Consider the following 17,993-nt stretch of genomic DNA (forward strand, 5'->3'; position numbering starts at 1 on the left):
ACGGTCTATTAAATTTTCTTAATCTTGATCTAGATATTAATCTGTGGCACTGTCGTTTTTTTCGTTTAATTAGTTCGTTATTTATGTTGCATCAGATTTTTCATAATTCTGATCATCCTTACATTCAGATCTTCCTGGATAATTCCATCCTGTTCATAATACTAGACATGCAGTTAATTCTAATAGTCAGGCCTTCTCCATTATGAGGCTCAATACTACACAGCATTCTAGAAGTTTTATTCCAACTGTGGCCAAGTTGTGGAATGATCTTCCTAATCGGGTAGTTGAATCTGTAGAACTTCAAGAGTTCAAAGTAGCAGCAAATGTTTTTATGTTGAACAGGCTGACATAAGTCTTTTGATTGTTTATATATGATGTATCTGTTTTGATGTTGTTACTGTTTTTAAAATATTTTAATTGTTCATTATTTCTCAGATCTTTTATTTATTTCCTTATTTCCTCTCCTCACTGGGCTATTTTTCCCTGTTGGAGCCCTTCGTCTTATAGCATCTTGCTTTTCCAACTAAGGTTTTAGCGTATTTAGTAATAATAATAATAATAATAGGAAATATCTATTAAATATCTATTAAATATTGCTCTTAAAATATTTTATTTTAATTAGTCAATCTTTCACTTGTAGTTATTTTAATTGGTAATTTCTTCATTTGTAGTATATTTATTTTATTATTTCCTTTCACTTTCATTCCCCATAACTCCGATCCATACATCACAGTTGGTACAATCACTTTTTCATACAGAACTCTCTTTATATTCATGCCTAACCCTCTATTTTTTTACTACTCCCTTAACTGCCCCCAATACTTTGTATCCTTCATTCACTCTCTGACGTACATCTGCTTCCACTCCACCATTTGCTGCAACAACAGACCCCAAGTACTTAAACTGATCCACCTCCTCAAGTAACTCTCCGTTCAACATGACATTCAAACTCGCACCACCTTCCCTTCTCGTACATCTCATAACCTTACTCTTACCCACATTCATTCTCAACTTCCTTCTCTCACACACCCTTCCAAATTCTGTCACTAATCGGCCAAGCTTCTCTTCCGCGTCTGCTACCAGTACAGTATCATCCGCAAACAACAACTGATTTACCTCCCATTCATGGTCATTCTCGTCTACCAGTTTCAGTCCTCATCCAAGCACTCGAGCATTCACCTCTCTCACCACTCCATCAACATACAAGTTAAACAACCACGGCACCATCACACATCCTTGTCTTAGCCCCACTAGGTTGTTTGGCCATGTTGAGAGAATGGAAAATGGCTGTCTGCTAAAGAAGGTGATGAATGCAAGAGATGATGGGAGAAGTACAAGAGGAAGGCCAAGGTTTGGGTGGATGGATAGAGTGAAGAAAGCTCTGGGTGATAGGAGAATAGATGTGAGAGAGGCAAGAGAGCATGCTAGAAATAGGAATGAATGGCGAGCGATTGTGACGCAGTTCTGGTAGGCCCTGCTGCTTCCGCCGGTGCCTTGGATGACTGCGGAGGCAGCAGCAGTAGGGGATTCAGCATTATGAAGCTTCATCTCTGGTGGATAATGTGGGAGGGTGGGCTGTGGCACCCTAGCAGTACCAGCCGAACTCGGTTGAGTCCCTTATCAGGCTGGGAGGAACGTAGAGGAGAGAGGTCCCCTTTTTTGTTTCATTTGTTTGATGTTGGCTACCCCCAAAAATTGGGGGAAGTGCCTTGGTATATGTATGTATGTATTGTTTCCTTTCGTCATTGGGCTATTTTTCCCTGTTTGAGCCGTTGGACTTACAGCATCTTGCTTTATAACTAGAGTTGTAGCTTAGCTAGTAATAGTAATAATAACTAAAGACTGTCTTTTTACTAGCCTTATTGTTGGTAAAGAGAATAGGCGAGTTACCAGGTCCATCATATTTAGTTACTCACATTGAGGGGGGGGGGGGGGGGAAGGAGGTCTTCCTTCATTTTGTGCTTTAGTTCTTGGACAAAACTCAGAACCTGGCTGCACATGACCCCAGTTTTGAGACCTTCTCCTTCCCCTCTCTTCATGAAGCATTGGGGGGTGGTGTGTTTTGTGTCCATTAGGGTACTGCAGTACTATATGAAAAGGACCCAAAACAGCTTCTTGAGACTCTACGTAAAGCATACGCCTCGATTGACAAAAGGGTCAAGGTTTCAGGTAGGAACAGGGTTCATGAAGTAAGGGTATAAGCCCCAACATGACTTTTTAAAAGAAACCTGTTAGTGAGTTAAATGATGAAGGCTGGAAACTGGAAAAGACAGACCACCTTCACAGCCTTCTACCTAAGGGAATATACCCACAAGTCCTTTGACATCTTTGTACTTGGTCCTGTGGTGGCTGGTCAAGTAGTTGTGTAACTAGCCTAGCTCCCACTCGGGACAGAATGCATTTCGTCTATGGTAACGTGTAGGTGTAAGTCTGGAATGAGTGTTTGAATGACTTGCTCTTCTTCTTTCTTCTGTCCTCCCTCTCAGACCTGATGTAGGTAAGTTACATTTTGTAGGTCCATTCTCTTTATATAAAGAAGTAGCTCTCTCATCATCCTTCAACAAGGGTAGGGATGATAGAATTTGTACCAACCCATTGATCTTCTTGCAGGTATAGGATTCCAAACTGATATCCCCTTTTGGGGAAATGTTTCTTTGTTTTGATCAAGTACATGCATTCATGTATAGGCCAGGCCCTATCAGTTTTTCATCCCTGTGAAAGACAGGAGATTGCTGGAGTCACTGCTTAGCTCCTGTACAGGACAAAGCTGTGGACTTTTCTATGGAGGAAAATAAACACCCAGTTTGGTTCTAAGGGGACTTCCAACCCACCAAGTCGTGAGTCTCCCTAATCAAAGGATAAGAGTTTGTAGGTTGTATAGAAACAAATCACAAGTTTTTAAAGTAATACAGTATGTATTTTTCCTAGCTGTAAAAATCTTAGTTCTTTAATCTAACTTACCTCCTCAACCACCCCACTCAGTCCTGAGCCGAAAGGTCAAAAGTGAAGCTATTCCAGCTGGGAAAGGGGCCGGGGCTCTTTGCCCGCACCATTCACCAGCTGGATAACCCCTTTTTAAACAAGTTTTAACAATCTTCTCCAGCTCATGCTGAATTAGTCTTCCTAATTAAGGGACTCGGGTTTGTATAACTAGGAAAAATACAATTTTCAATATCAAACTTACCCGATGATCATATAGCTGCATCCCTGCTGCCCGACAGAAAAAACCTACGGGCGGAATACGCCAGCGATCGCTATACAGGTGGGGGTGTACATCAACAGCGCCATCTGTCAAGTAGGTACTCAAGTACTCGATGTCAACAAAGAACCAATTTTCCCTCTGCCGTGCCACAGGCAAGACCTACTAAATACGCCGTCCCTAACTGGATTTGTTTTCACAACGATTTGGTGAAGTACACTATTCCAGTTTTGAGCTTTCGCTATGCAGGGGTTTTATCTTCATTTCAAAACTTGAACTCGTTTTGGATAGATTTAATTATGGTGACGAAGAGAGTATGGACTCTCTTTCACTTTTAAATGGCCGACCCTTCCCTTAGACGGAAGTGTTGGTGACGAAGAGAGTATGGACTCTCTTTCACTTTTAAATGGCCGACCCTTCCCTTAGACGGAAGTGTGTTTAGGTTTTTGGTAATTTTGCTTAACAAGTTATAGATCTATTTATTTTATATCTCTCCGCCTTTATAGGCCTCTTCGATTAACTTTCCATTTATTATAAACTTATAAAAATTAATTTTTATGTTTGTTTATATGCGACCTTCCCTAATAGTAGGCGGTCCTTACTTGGAACCGAAGTTAATTAACATTGAGCCCGTCATATCGTATTTACCTTTTAAGAATTTATACTTTTTTAATTTTAATGTTTTTGAAAGAATTTCTTTGATAGTCTCGTACTGTTTTCAAAGATGAACTAACGTTTAGTTTAGTGTCCGCAGTTGTTGACGTTCAGAACGTTCAACATGCGCTCTATCGTTACGATAGAGAGAGAGTATTTCACGGTTTCACGTTGCAGTAAGAGTAAACCGATTCTAGCGTTTCGTTCATTCTTTCTTAGCTTAAATGGTTTAAATTCTAATAAAGGAACTTTTTATTTGGGAAACCTTTCAGTTTTTTCCTTTAGCAAATAATATGTTTTAACGATATATAATTGGGCTCTTCTCTCAGGTTCTAAGTCAAGAGAGAAGAGAGAGAGAGATAGAGACGGAGGGAGAGAGAGGAGAATAAACGTTTCGTTCAAGCGGGTAACGTTGTTCTCGTTTTTTACTCTTCTCCCTAGTCGCTGTAGGGGAAGAAGGTAAAACGTTTCTAGAGTTTTATTCTTGTTCCCAGGCTTTATGCGGTGAGAGATTTTAAACGTAGTTTATTTGATCTAGTGTTTAGTCTCTTTTCCAGCCACTGAATTCTTTATCTTTAATTATGTTTTTCTGTTGCATTGTAAAACTGTTTTCGCAATTACTACCTTTTAATGAAGGATAGGATTGCGTGTTTCAGGTAGAAATCAGTTAAAGTTTCGATTTCAGTGAAATAAGTGCAAACAGAAAATCAAAAGTGATAAAGTGATATGCGCAAAGTGTTACAGTGTTGCGTTCGAGGGTTCGTCTGTTCGTGCCAGTTGTTCACCTAGTCCGGGACCTCTTACAAGCTCCCAAGCCCAAGGGAGAAGTAATGTCGAACGACTTATGGGTTCCACAGGCCTTGATCGACGAACAGACGTTTCCCTCGGTGGTTTCGGATGTATCTACACACGTTGCCGACGTGATCGCCCCACCCACACAAAGACGAGAGAGCCCATTTATTCCTCGTCTGCGGAAGAGGTTTCTCGTGGAAACCATGGACCAATCTTGCAGCTTTTTAAGTGCAAGTCGGTCCCTTCCGCGCAAGTCCAACGGCCTAGGTGTAGCCACTGGGTCAGTTCGGACTCGCTGCAGTCATCCGACGACTGCACACCTCCCAAGAGAGGCAAGGTGGTACCGCAACAGGCAGTAACTCCGTCTGTTGCCGCACCAGCTGTTTTAGACCCTCAGTCACAACGGACAGTAGCTCCGTTTGTTGCCGTCTTTTGTAGACCCTAGTGGTCCATGCTGCAGACTATGCAGTCTCAGCTTGCTTCCTTCATGCAGGAGTATCGTGCTGAGAAGGTTGACACTGCACCTGTTAACCTACAACCTGCCACGGTTGTGCGCTCAGCAGATACTGCGGCTGCCTGCTCCCACACTCCACCTGTGAGAGCTCCACCACCGATGCGCAGTCGACCCTGCCAGACGCATGTTCATGCTGCACCCTCCGTTGACATGCGTGAGCTACCGCATCAGCAGTGGGAAGGTGCTGTCAAGCTGCCGTGTTTTGACGCAATGCGGCATGCTCCGCAACCCACGGCAGTCCCTCCCACGCACCAGCACTCCGCTTTTGTTGTTGCTAGCTCCCACACTCCGACTGCGGAGAAGGTTGACGATGCACCCGTTGGCCTACAGCCTGCCACGGTTGTGCGCCCAGCATGGCTGCCTGCTCCCACACTCTTGTTGTGAGAGCTCCTCCACCCATGCGCAGTCGACCCTGCCAGACGTATGCTGACTCCCACAGACACACGGAGCACTCCGTTGCCGTGCGTGAGCTACCACAAGCTGCCGTGTTTTGACACGGTGTGTCAGCCTCCGCAACACACTGTGGTTACCGCCACTCGCCCGCAGCAGACTAGTCAGTCAGGAGTTGAGGCTTCCCCACACAGCTTTGGTTGTTGCCAACTCACAGACTGTCAAGCAGTTACATGACGTTGCCTTCTGGTCTGCTACTAATGCACCAGTGCTGTATGTCCTCACGCACCTGTTGTGGTTGACAGTTCAGTTTTTGACAGTTCACAGACTGTCAAGCAGTTACATAACGTTGCCTTCTGGTCTGCTGCTTATGCACCAGTGAAACCCTCACTGAGATAACCTAGCTTTTCTCGGACATGGTTCCTGTAGATGAGAAAGTGCTGTTCTCCCTCCTTCTGATTTTCCCTTGAGGACTCTGTCATTTGGAGAGGAGCCTTAAGCTGCTTAGCCTCCTATGGACTTTAATTAAAGCATAACATGCTTCCAGGGATGGTAAATGGTTCCGCTTCAGTCGCTAACCCCGTCTGTTGCCACACCTGCTCCCATAGACCTTGGGCTTTGTTGCAAGACATGCAGTCCAAGCTTAGTCCTTGATAGAGGATTTTTTACGGAGAAGAACCTTCTAGCCAACAACCTTCCTACCGGTTGGTTGTACGCCCTGTTGACGCTGAGGTATCCTACTCACGTCCGCCAGTTGAGATGGTTCCTCCACCGGTGCGACCCAGTGTGGGTTGCCAGTCGCACGTTGACGTTAAGCGACTCTCGGAGGTGGTTGTGGACGTTCAGTGTGTCACTAGGAAGACGTTCAACAACCAGCAGAGGTGACTTGTTGTGACGCAGTGCGGCAACCTCAGCAACCCGATAAGGGGTTGTCTGCACAACCCAGACAGTCTAGACAGTTTCGGGTTGTCGCTGTACTTCCTCGCGTCCCCATGGTTGACAGTTCACAGACTGTGCAGCAGTACCATGATCTTGTGTCCGGCTCCGTCACGCATCCACCAGTGCGACCGGATTCAGCGAGTCAGACGTTGCCCACTCCGTTGCCGTTTCCTCATCAGTTTCGGATGAGGAACCCTCTGATGAGGACATGGCTGAACAAGACGATCAACCCCCAGCCCTGCTATCCATCCAGAAGATGCTGAAGAAGGAACACGGCCCTGTCAGGCTGTGGATGAGTCTGGTTAGGACACTGTCATCCGTGGTTCAATTGGTGTCACTTGGAAGACTACACCTCCGTCCTCTTTGGTATCATCTAGCTCTTCACTGGAAAAGGACAAGACGCTAGAAGCGGTCTCGATCCCGGTTTCCGGAAGATAAGTCTGGTCTGACTTGATGAAAGGACTTTATCAACCTTTGAAAGGGTCTTCCCCTGACTGTTCAGACTCCCAACCACGTTCTCTTCTCAGACGCATCGGACGTAGGCTGGGGTGCGACCTTAGGCGGTAGGGAATGCTCGGGATTATGGAACTCGAGTCAAAGGACAATGCATTTCAACTGCAAGAAGCTTCTGGCAGTACGTCTGACCTGGAAAAGCTTCAGGTCTCTCCTTCAAGGCAAAGTAGTGGAGGTGAACACGGTCAACTCCCTGCTTTGATGTACATCTCCTAGCAAGGAGGGACCTACTCTCTGACATGGTACGAGTTCGCAAGTGACCTCCTCTCCTGTTCAACAGGTCTAGACTTTTCACTAGTAACGAGTTTCATCCAAGGCAACTTGAATGTCTTAGCAGATTGTCTCAGTAGGAAGGGACAATAATTCCAACATATTGGACCCTCCACAAGGATGTATGCAAGAGACTTTAGGTCACCTGGGTCCAGCCAACCATAGATCTCTTCGCAACCTCGATGTCCAAGAGGCTCTCAATACTTTGCTCACCTATCCCGGACCCAGCATTAGTTCTTATAGATGCCTTTCTACTAGATTGGTCTCATCTAGATCTATATGCATTCCCTCCGTTCTAGATTGTCAACAAGGTACTGCAGAAGTTCACCTCTCACGAAGGGACAAAGTTGACGCTAGTTGCTTCCCTCTGGCCCGCGAGAGAATAACTTACCGAGGTACTTCGATGGCTAGTAGACGTTCCCAGAACTCTTCCCCTAAGGGTGGACCTGCTACGTCTGCCACGCGTAAAGAAGGTACTCCAAGGCCTCCACGCTCTTCGTCTCACTGCCTTCAGAGTATCGAAAGACTCTCGAGAACTAGAGGTTTTTCGAAGGAGGCAACCAGAGCGATTGCTAGAGCAAGGAGAACATCCACCCTTAGAGTCTACCAATCGAAGTGGGAAATCTTCCGAAACTGGTGCAAGTCAGTATCCGTATCCTCGACCAGTACCTCTGTAACTCAATAGCTGACTTCCTCTTATATCTGAGGAAAGAGCGATCTCTTTCAGCTCCCACTATCAAGGGTTACAGAAGCATGTTGGCATCAGTCTTCCGTCACAGAGGCTTAGATCTTTCCAACAATAAAGATCTACAGGACCTCCTTAAGTCTTTTGAGACCACGAAGGAGCGTCGTTTGGTTACACCTGGTTGGAATTTAGACGTGGTTCTAAGATTCCTTATGTCAGACAGGTTCGAACCACTTCAATCAGCCTCCCTGAAAGATCTCACCTTTAAGACTCTTTTCCTGATATGCTTAACCACAGCTAAAAGAGTCAGTGAGATTCATGTCTTCAGCAAGAACATCGGATTCTCATCCGAAACGGCTACATGTTCTACATCTTGGTTTTCTAGCCAAACACGAGCTGCCTTCTCGGCCTTGACCAATATCGTTCGATATTCCAAACTTATCGTATGGTTGGAAATGAACTAGAAAGAGTATCATGTCCTGTAAGAGCTCTTAAGTTCTATTTTAAAACCTTTACGAGGCCCGTCTGAAGCTTTATGGTGTTCAGTTAAGAATCCATCTTTGCCTATGTCAGAGAATTCTTTATCCTATTTTATCAGACTGTTAATACGAGAAGCTCATTCCCTTCTGAATGAGGAAGACCAAGCTTGGCTGAAGGTAAGGACACACGAAGTTAGAGCTGTCACAACTTCCGTGGCCTTTAAACAAAATAGATCTCTGCAAAATATATTCGACGCAACCTATTGGAAAGCAAATCAGTGTTCGCATCTTTTATCTTAAGAATGTCCAGTCTCTTTACGAGAACTGCTACACTCTGGGACCATTCGTAGCAACGAGTGCAGTAGTGGTGGGGGCTCCACCACTACAATTCCCTAATTCCAGAACCTTTTTAATCTTTCTCTTGAAATATTTTTGGGTTGTCCGGAAGGCTAAGAAGCCTTTCGCATCCTAGTTGATTTGGCGGGTGGTCAAAATCATTTCTTGAGAAGCGCCTAGATTAGAGGTTTTGATGAGGACCTTTAGTATGGGTTGCAACCCTTCATACTTCAGCTCCTAGGAGTCGCTCAGCATCCTATGAGGATCGCGAGGCTCAGTAAGGAAGACGTACTTAAAAAGGCAGAGTAATTGTTCAAGTCGTCTTCCTTACCAGGTACTTATTTATTTTATGCTTGTTATTTTGAATAACTGCTAAAATGAAATACGGAATACTTAGCTCATAATGTCAACTTGTAATGCTGGTCTCTACCCACCCCCCTGGGTGTGAATCAGCTATATGATCATCGGGTAAGTTTGATATTGAAAAATATTATTTTCCTTAGTAAAATAAATTTTTGAATATACTTACCCGATGATCATAAATTAAAGGACCCACCCTTCCTCCCCAATAGAGAACCAGTGGGACAGAGGAGAAAATTGGTTCTTTGTTGACATCGAGTACTTGAGTACCTACTTGACAGATGGCGCTGTTGATGTACACCCCCACCTGTATAGCGATCGCTGGCGTATTCCGCCCGTAGGTTTTTTCTGTCGGGCAGCAGGGATGCAGCTATATGATCATCGGGTAAGTATATTCAAAAATTTATTTTACTAAGGAAAATAACATATTACCTAAAAAATTTGTGGTGTTGCTTGTAGAGACATTGATTATTTACACAATTGCATGTAAATCTTAGTCATAATTGATGGTACATTGTTATTCTTTATTGGAATTGAATTTATTAATTTACAGTTTTTTATTATTAAATTTAGTAATGCACAATCATATATTTTAATTTCAAACTTATTAAAAATTATATCACTGTCTGAAATGAACTACCTACTGTATATATGGATTTAAGGTTACTTGTTAAAGATTTAGATTCATGAAAAGATAAATACAAGTTGGCTGTATCAGAACTACAATTAACACCAAACGGGATTTTTATTTTTTCTACATAATATATTCCATTTGTTTAGTACAGTATATACCATAGTCTGATTTTAAATTTCTTATGAAATATAGTGGCTATTACTTCATAAGATTGTCTAAACATAAAATTATCTGGACATCCAGTGTTTATTTCTTGATGAGAATGCTTATGAAATGTTTTAGGACTTTTGATAAGTAATCTTTATACATATATCAAATACGGTGTACAATATTGCCATACTGAAAATCAACTATTTTGTCTCCACAAAATCATAGTGGTAGCTATACTTACTGTATAGTACAGTATATCAGAATATTACTTTAGAATTTACTTTTTAACATTGATGTAGCTTAGGGAAATATGTTGTTTATTAATGTCTATATTTCCACATTCCTCCTCAGGCTAAGGTCTCGCAGCATGCTCCATGTTCGACCATTGATTTTGCATACATTCTGTTTGACTGAAAATATGCTTCCAGTTACACGTCCTCTTTTGTCTCTCATCATTAGTGCACATAATCAGTCTAGTCTGGATTTTATTCCTCTTCTGTGCCGAGTTCTTACTTTGATCAAGGTTTGTTCATCTTACTAGAGTACTTTAATGCATGTCATGATATGGGTAGGATTTATTAAATTATCAAAGCAGGGAATGAAATTGTTTGAAACATAGTGCTTTATGGAATAATTTTTTGTAAAGTTAGTTCCAATTAATTTGATATGCAGGTACCGTATATTTCCATGTAAAGGGCGAAATTTATGACTAGTGTTGGATGACCAAAGAAAGGGTTCATCCATTACATGAGAGATGCTTTTGGATTTGTGAAAATATTTTTCTTAAACTCTTTTGTGTTGTTAAGGTATTCTAATTGCATATTGCTCACTAATAGGGTAGTAGTTTGGAAGGATTGAATTAAAATCATTATAAGATACTCATTTTAATTACGGCATATACTTTTATGTTTTAAGTAAAATAAAAAGATTTTATGGCAATTTTATCTTTATTTATTTATAATACTGTACTCGGGCTCTGTTGTGTTTTCGGTAGGCTAGCCTAGTAGTCTGAAACCTAGAATTTTCCAGATTTGTAATTGATTTTTCTACTTACATACTAGTTTGGAAGGATTGACTTAACAGCATAAAATATGCTCAGTATACAGTAATCATATACTGCAGTTGTGTAGTCAAGTAAAATAAGAATTAATTTTATCTTTATTACAATACTTCTGTCACTAAAAACATTTGTTTCAGACAACTACGATTGTTTCCATATTTGCCAAAAGATGGTGGTTGTCCAAAATCTCAAAATATTGGGTCATTTGACTGGCCAGACAGTACTACATTGGATCCTCTCAGGTTACATCTCGTTTTCCCTTTGCCTACATATACACCGAATAGTCTGGCCTATTCTTTACATATTTTCTGTTCTCATTCACCTGACAACACTGAGATTACCCAACAGTTCTTCTTTGTTCAAGGGGTTAACCTCTGCACTGTGATTGGTCAGTGGCTACTTTCCTCTTGGTAAGGGTAGAAGAGACTAGCTATGGTAAGCAGCTCTTCAAGGAGAAGGACACTCCAAAATCAAACCATTGTTCTCTAGTCTTGGGCAGTGCCATAACCTATGTACCATGGTCTTCCACTGTCTTGGGGTAGAGTTTTCTTTCTTGAGGGTACACTCATGGACACTATTCTATGTTATTTCTCCTCCTCTTGTTTTTTTAAGTTTTAATAGTTTATGTTTGAAAGATTTATTTTGATGTTGCTGTTCTTAAAGTATTTTATTTTAGTTAATTACTTCTCTTGTAGTTTATTTATTTCTTTATTTCCTTTCCTCACTGGGCTATTTTCCCTGTTGGAGCCTTTTGGCTTATAATATCTTGCTTTTCCAACTAGGGTTGTAGGTTAGGAAGTGATAATAATGATGAAAATAATACCGGTACCTGTACTATGGTATACAGGAAAACAATGATGGAAACAAATATAAACAAAAGAAAAAACTTTATTTTATAAACCTAAAATTAAAAACAATCAAATTCAACACTTATCATTTTAGATATTAAAAGTGTCTCAAAAAGTTCCGGAATTGCATCGTCATGGGGATAATTTTTGTTGGTTACGTTTGAGCTACTAGCGCTGTCATTCTCGAATAGCGAATTGTCCTCCATTCCGTCTTAAATTGTTTGAAAGGCCACCTTTTAAAAATTATTTTATAACAATTTCTGGTCAATTGATTCCCAGGCATTTTTTACCCAACAACAAAGAGTTTCAGTTGTTGGGGCTTTCATGCTGCCCCCTTTCATAAAGAGTTTATCATCATGTAACATCCGTTCTGTCCACAGCTCACATATGTTATCTTTAAAGATTTTATTAAGAGAAACATTAAGGGGTTGCAAAACACTTGTTAGCCCTCCAGTAATCACTACAGTACTACCTCTGTATTTGCTGTATTGGTTTCCCGTACTCACTTCAAAACTTTAGGAACCAAATGGCTACTGAACATAGTCCATACTAAAAGAATTTTTTTCCTTTCTCCATCCTCCAGGTCATTTCATCCCTCCTTATCCTCTTTATCCATCCTGCCTTTTGAATGAATGTGCAAAAGTACTCCACTTGGAAACGTACCCTTAAGCATAATCTTTCTCTTGAAAACTGTCATTAGCTTAAGTTGCGTACTGTCAGCCATACAAGCAAGCACAGCAGTAAAGCCCGATTTATCATGCCCGGTAGTTTTAATTGTGACTGTTTTCTCTCCTATTTTATTTACTGTAGATGATGATGGCATATCAAATGTCAACAGAGTTTCGTTCATATTGCCAATGCAAGCAATCCTGTAACTTATTTTTTCTGTGTTTTATGATAAACTGATGGAATACAGTAGTCTAATTTTTTCATTTAATTCTTTGGGAAATTTCTGAGCAATATTTGTTCACTTTCTTATGACTAAATTATGTCTTCTCATAAACCTATTACACCAACCAGGAATTGCAGTAAAATCACCAATACCAGATTTTTTTGCCTCCTTCAGTGCATTAATTCATATTGCAGTTCTTGTTACAACGTAACCATCTTGGCGCTGTTCTGCCACCCACTCTGCCACTTTTCTTCTATTTTAGGCTAGTTAGCTGGTTTTCCTCGTAATGCACATTTATGAGAAGGCATTTTTCTCAACGCATTGGCCTTTTTTCTTCCACTTTCTAAAATTACTTTCACCAATGTTGAAATCTCTTGCCGCTGCATGTTGCTGGTCTTTTCTGCAGCACAGAATAGTAAAAATATTAATGTTTCACAAAGAAATTATGTAAAGTATTAAAGTATGTTTTTAACATAATTTGCGGTAGTTAGTAGGCAGTTGAAATTCCGGGTAGTTAGTAGGTAAGCAGCAGCTGTTGTAAAGGGCTGTGGTAATTAGCTCTTGAAATTTCTATTCACCCATTACATGTAGTATACTGTATATGATAAGAAATATTTTCCAAAGGCAATTTTTATGTTTGCCCTTTACGTGGGGTCGTTTTTTACATGATAATAAACGGTATTTAAAATGTATTGTACAGTAATGATGTAATGAAAAAATTCAACTATTGCAAATTATTTTGAAATATGCAGAAGTACCTTGGTATACAAGTTTAATACATTCTAGGAGCAAGCTAGTAACCCAAAATGCTTGTAAACCAAAGTAATTTTTCCCATAAGAAATAAAAGGAATTCACTCAATGTGTTCCACACTTCCTTAAATACACATATACACTAATTTTTAAAGGTTTTTAATGTTATATACAGAATACATTATAATCCTTTACATCAGAAGTGAATGTAAATTGATAATTTTAAAAGAAAAATAGAAAGTACTGTATTGACAAATTAACTCACGCTTTATCTTTAAAGAGGGTTGTGGCTGGCATATGGGAAGGGAAATGAAAGAGGAGGAGGATTATGGAGAAAGGGTTACTGCTTAGAGGGTGAATCTCTCTCCATGAGAAATTCAGATAAAATATCGGGAGTTCTATCTCATGAACAGCGTCCACCATCACTTAACTGAATCACTTATGTCTTATGGGCAATTTTTTTTTTTTTTTTTTTTTTTTTTTTTTTAATGTATGAGACAACTGCATTTAGTTTTTCTTTAAAAGGCAGGTAAATGGAGGTAAAAATCACATAAACATTGCTTTTCCACTGAGTGTGTGGCGAATAAACACCGCTTGACTAATTTCGTGCAAGTTTGTTAGTATTTGTCCACAAAAAACGTGCATATAAAAGAAAAGTATTGCTCGCAGACTGATACAATGCTCATATACAGAATCGAAATTTCATGCCTGTATTCTGAGTTACTCGTTAACCAAGGTACTACTGTTCTAATGTATTTTTTTTTATCACAAACAATTTATCTAATTATTTTCCTTTTTTGCAGGGCACCAGCAAGGATCATATTGAACGCAAAGTTATGATTTTATCTGCTTTAGCAGAGATTTCGCTTGGAGATAACTCAACCAGACTTCAGGAAGCTCTTTTGCCCTGCCTTGTGATGACGATACCCATTGCTTTAGTAAATATAATTCAATAATTTCTTGTTGTAATGCTATACAATATGTTGTTCATTATCTATGACTGTTTTAATTGGATTAATCACCATTTTGGAATAACTGCAATGGTATTGATTCCTTTAAAAACAATTTTGAAAATATAAAAGAAAAGGCTGTAAATATGCAAGCAGGCAATATTGCCTGGAAATAACTAGTAACAGTAATCTCTTTGTGGATATAAACTTCTAATCATTAGAACAGTTGGCCAACATTAAGGAGGATTAAGTGTGTACAGTCGCTGCTGGTTAGGTGGCGAGGGAATGAAACCATAGTAAGGGTTGCAGTTGTACCCACTATGATTCCATGTTCATGCAATTGCTTATCTGTTCTTCCTATTATTTCTTCTGAGTGGATGAGCTGTATGCCTACTGCCCAAATGATCAGTGATTCAACTCCCCAAGGAGGAGGTTATTTTTATCATCTAATCCTTTGTTCATTGATTCTGAGCTTATGACTTACTTGTGTGGCAACCCAGAAAAATTTATAGCTCATCAGATTCTATTGTCCTTCTTGGACCAATGTACTTGTATGCACAGTACAGTATAGCGATTAACAGTTAAGAATGCCATTTTGACCCAGTATTTGTAGAGTTAGATTGGATCCCTCAGACTAATTAAAGACAGGACTTCATTTAGTCAGAGCCCTTTGATTAAGTTCTTCTATTAGTGTGTTAGTGCATTCAGTGCATATACTTTACTAAAAGGTTTTTACAGCATCCTTTTGTGCTTGCAGCTCCATTAGTTTTAGCCTTTTACTTTACTGACATTACCTCTGCTTTTCTTCTTTCTTTAACCTCGGATTGCGTCTGGAGTTTAATCCCAGAATCGCCTCAGAGCCAGGAAATGGAAATGTGGTCCAAATTATAAAGCAAAGCCTTGATTAAATGCAGCATATCACCTTTAACAATGAATTATATTATTTTTGTAATTTTTTCTTGATGAAATTCTGTGTACTGCAGTTGATTACTCCATCCATATAAGCCAAAATTTGTGTAATATAAATTTATATGATTTTTGTTGTCAAGCCACTAAATTAGCAGTTCTTTTGTCTTATAATAGTTTGAAATTGCTGCTATGCCACTTTATATCATCAGTCTGCCTGGTATGATAGTACAGTACTCAAATTGTGCTGATGACTTGGAATTACTTTATTTAAATCATAGTAATTCATCAAGAAACTAAGTGTAATTTACAGTGAGTTTTTATCTTTTTATTCTTTGCTCTTGTACTAGTTATAACTATATATTATGCAAGAACACCTCCCCCCATCATTACCTCTACTTTTTCCTGTAGGGGGCTAGTGCTGTTAGTAGTACTGTAGGTCTTACTTCAAGGTTGTGGAGTGTCCATTTGATCTGTAGTTGCATTGACTTTTAAGCCTTCTCCTGTACCCACTTCTTTTCTTCCTGCTTGCTTTCTAACCTTCAACTTCATAATTCAAATTTTGGATTTTCCCTTAGTTATCCCATTGCTAAAACATTAATGTATGGTGGAAAAAATAGCTAAATGAACTGAGTAATACTTACTATTTGATCACCTATTGTCATGCTAGGATTGGTATGGAATGGTTATATAGCACCAATCATAAATCCGGAAGTGGCGGGAACGGATGCATTGTCACTGGATTGGAGCCAGTGGTCTCTCATTTACCTCTTTCCACCATTTAACCTCCTAATGAAAGTCCTGAACAATCTGCGGACTTTCAAAGTGACAGCAGCTCTAGTGGTTCCAAAACAGCCCAAGAGCAATTGGTACCCTCGGGTTCTGGAACTCAAACCTCTCCAGATCCTTCTATCATCTCCTTAGTTGTCCCAGGGTGTTCCCTGGAAGACTGTCTTAACTTCCTCTTGGATAACGAAAAATCCTTTAGCCCATGATTTTTTCGCCCTAGTGGCTGAAAGAAAATTCAGAGTTACGAAGGAAAGGATTGACTTTGTAGAAGAGTACAAGTCCGATACTACGAAATGACAATACTTTTTTCTGTCTCCCCTCAAAATTCCACACAGGGAGAAAGCAGCTATAGTGTACTTTTACTTTTCAGTTTCGTCTCTCCATAAGATTAACTAATATTTTCAAAGCTTTCACAAATGAGAAATATAAGCTGAAACACTGCTCAGGGCAAAAATTCGACAGAGCACTGTAATAACACGTCTTGACTCGACGATGTCTTATACTTTGCCTTCCATAGATAATTTAAGTTTCTTCATTATATTTTGCACCCAACCTGCTATGTCTCACACTGCTTCTATTTTGTGACCCACCTCTTCTCTCATCCTGCCATCATCCATTATATTGGCACATCGTCTCGCGGACGAGGGAGCTGCCGCTCAGAAGAAATGGTCAGAGAAGATCTTTACTCTCGCAAACAAGAAAATCGATTGACTCCTCCTTCCGATGGCGCATCGCCTTGAGAACGCGGGAGCTGCTGCTCAGAAGCTTGTGTCGTTTCATCTTTTTTCGGAAGGTCAGACTGCGCAACACTGAAAGGAGAACCTTCCAGTTGCCCAAGTTGCTTCTACTCTCATCGGGCAAGCCTGGGAAGAAAATCAGCTCCCTGAACAACCTCTGTAACAAAGCTGGAGCTTATTCCTGAGACCTGATGGAGAAGTCACTCTGAGGAGTGCTTGTCCTCAACTGCTCCTGTCTTCCTGCCGAAGCAGGGGGAACAGCAGGGTGAGCAGAAGAAGAGAACTCAGGTTCGCAGGACCTCCTGTAGCTTCTCCTTTAACGGAGGACCCGTCAACCCTAAGAGGGCCACAGCAGACAAACCGCGTCTAAGAGAGACCCCCGTGGAGGACTCCCTGACTGCCAATCTAGGGTAGGCAATGGGAGGAGACCTTGCACGAGGCTGTCCTGGCGTTACCAGGGAGCCACTCATACGTGATCGTTCCCTGTAGGAAGCCGGATAGGTAGAGTCAGGATGGAGAGATCGAGCCTTGGAGAAAGAATTCGGGTGTTCTTCCCTTTCGAGGCTGACCTCAAAGGAGTAGAATCCTTCATAGACTTCCTCTTCCGCCTACCAAACCTCAACCTCTGGGAGGGCGACCACTCTCGGCACACACTACAAGGGGACTCTTTTGTGCATGAGTGATTCAGTACGAAGGGCAGAGACTGTGAGAATCCATCTACTCAGAAGACATGAAGGTCCCGCAACGGCACTCTTTTTAAGACCAGGCAAACTCGCATGGTTGGACCTCACGGGCAAGCACACCTGAAAAGAGAAAGAAAACAAATTTGTTTCTGCCAGTTTAGGTTAACTGGAGAGTGAGACAGGTCTGCACTCTACCAAGCCGAATTAAAAGGTGACAGTCAGTCACCAGTGCTGGTGGGAGTAGGTGATAAACACACCCCCGGTAACTAGCGAGCGGTTGGTAAGTAAATCCTGTTCAGCCTGCAGTTTCAACTAGTTTTCAGAGCGGAAGGTTTGTATTTTGTGTCGTGACAAATTAGATTTTTATTCATAAAAAACAAACCATGCAGGCAATCCTGTGAGAGTTGAGAGTGCAACTTTAATGGTTTGGTTGAATGAATACAATGAGAAGATTGCATGACA

The 17,993-nt window shown here is 40.8% G+C and overlaps 1 protein-coding gene across 3 annotated transcripts in view; it reads left to right on the top strand.

Annotated features, from left to right (window-relative positions):
- Nucleotides 1-17,993, top strand: part of LOC137622926 (focadhesin) — a 252,821-nt gene that overhangs the window by 105,216 nt on the left and 129,612 nt on the right. For all 3 annotated transcript variants that reach the window (XM_068353496.1, XM_068353495.1, XM_068353497.1), the window contains 2 exons: nucleotides 10,267-10,438; nucleotides 14,270-14,404. In XM_068353496.1, coding sequence (XP_068209597.1) covers nucleotides 10,267-10,438; nucleotides 14,270-14,404 — 307 coding nt within the window. The remainder of the gene's footprint in view (nucleotides 1-10,266; nucleotides 10,439-14,269; nucleotides 14,405-17,993) is intronic.

This window comes from Palaemon carinicauda, chromosome 30 (assembly GCF_036898095.1).
Source record: "Palaemon carinicauda isolate YSFRI2023 chromosome 30, ASM3689809v2, whole genome shotgun sequence".
Classification (NCBI taxonomy): Eukaryota; Metazoa; Arthropoda; class Malacostraca; order Decapoda; family Palaemonidae; genus Palaemon; species Palaemon carinicauda.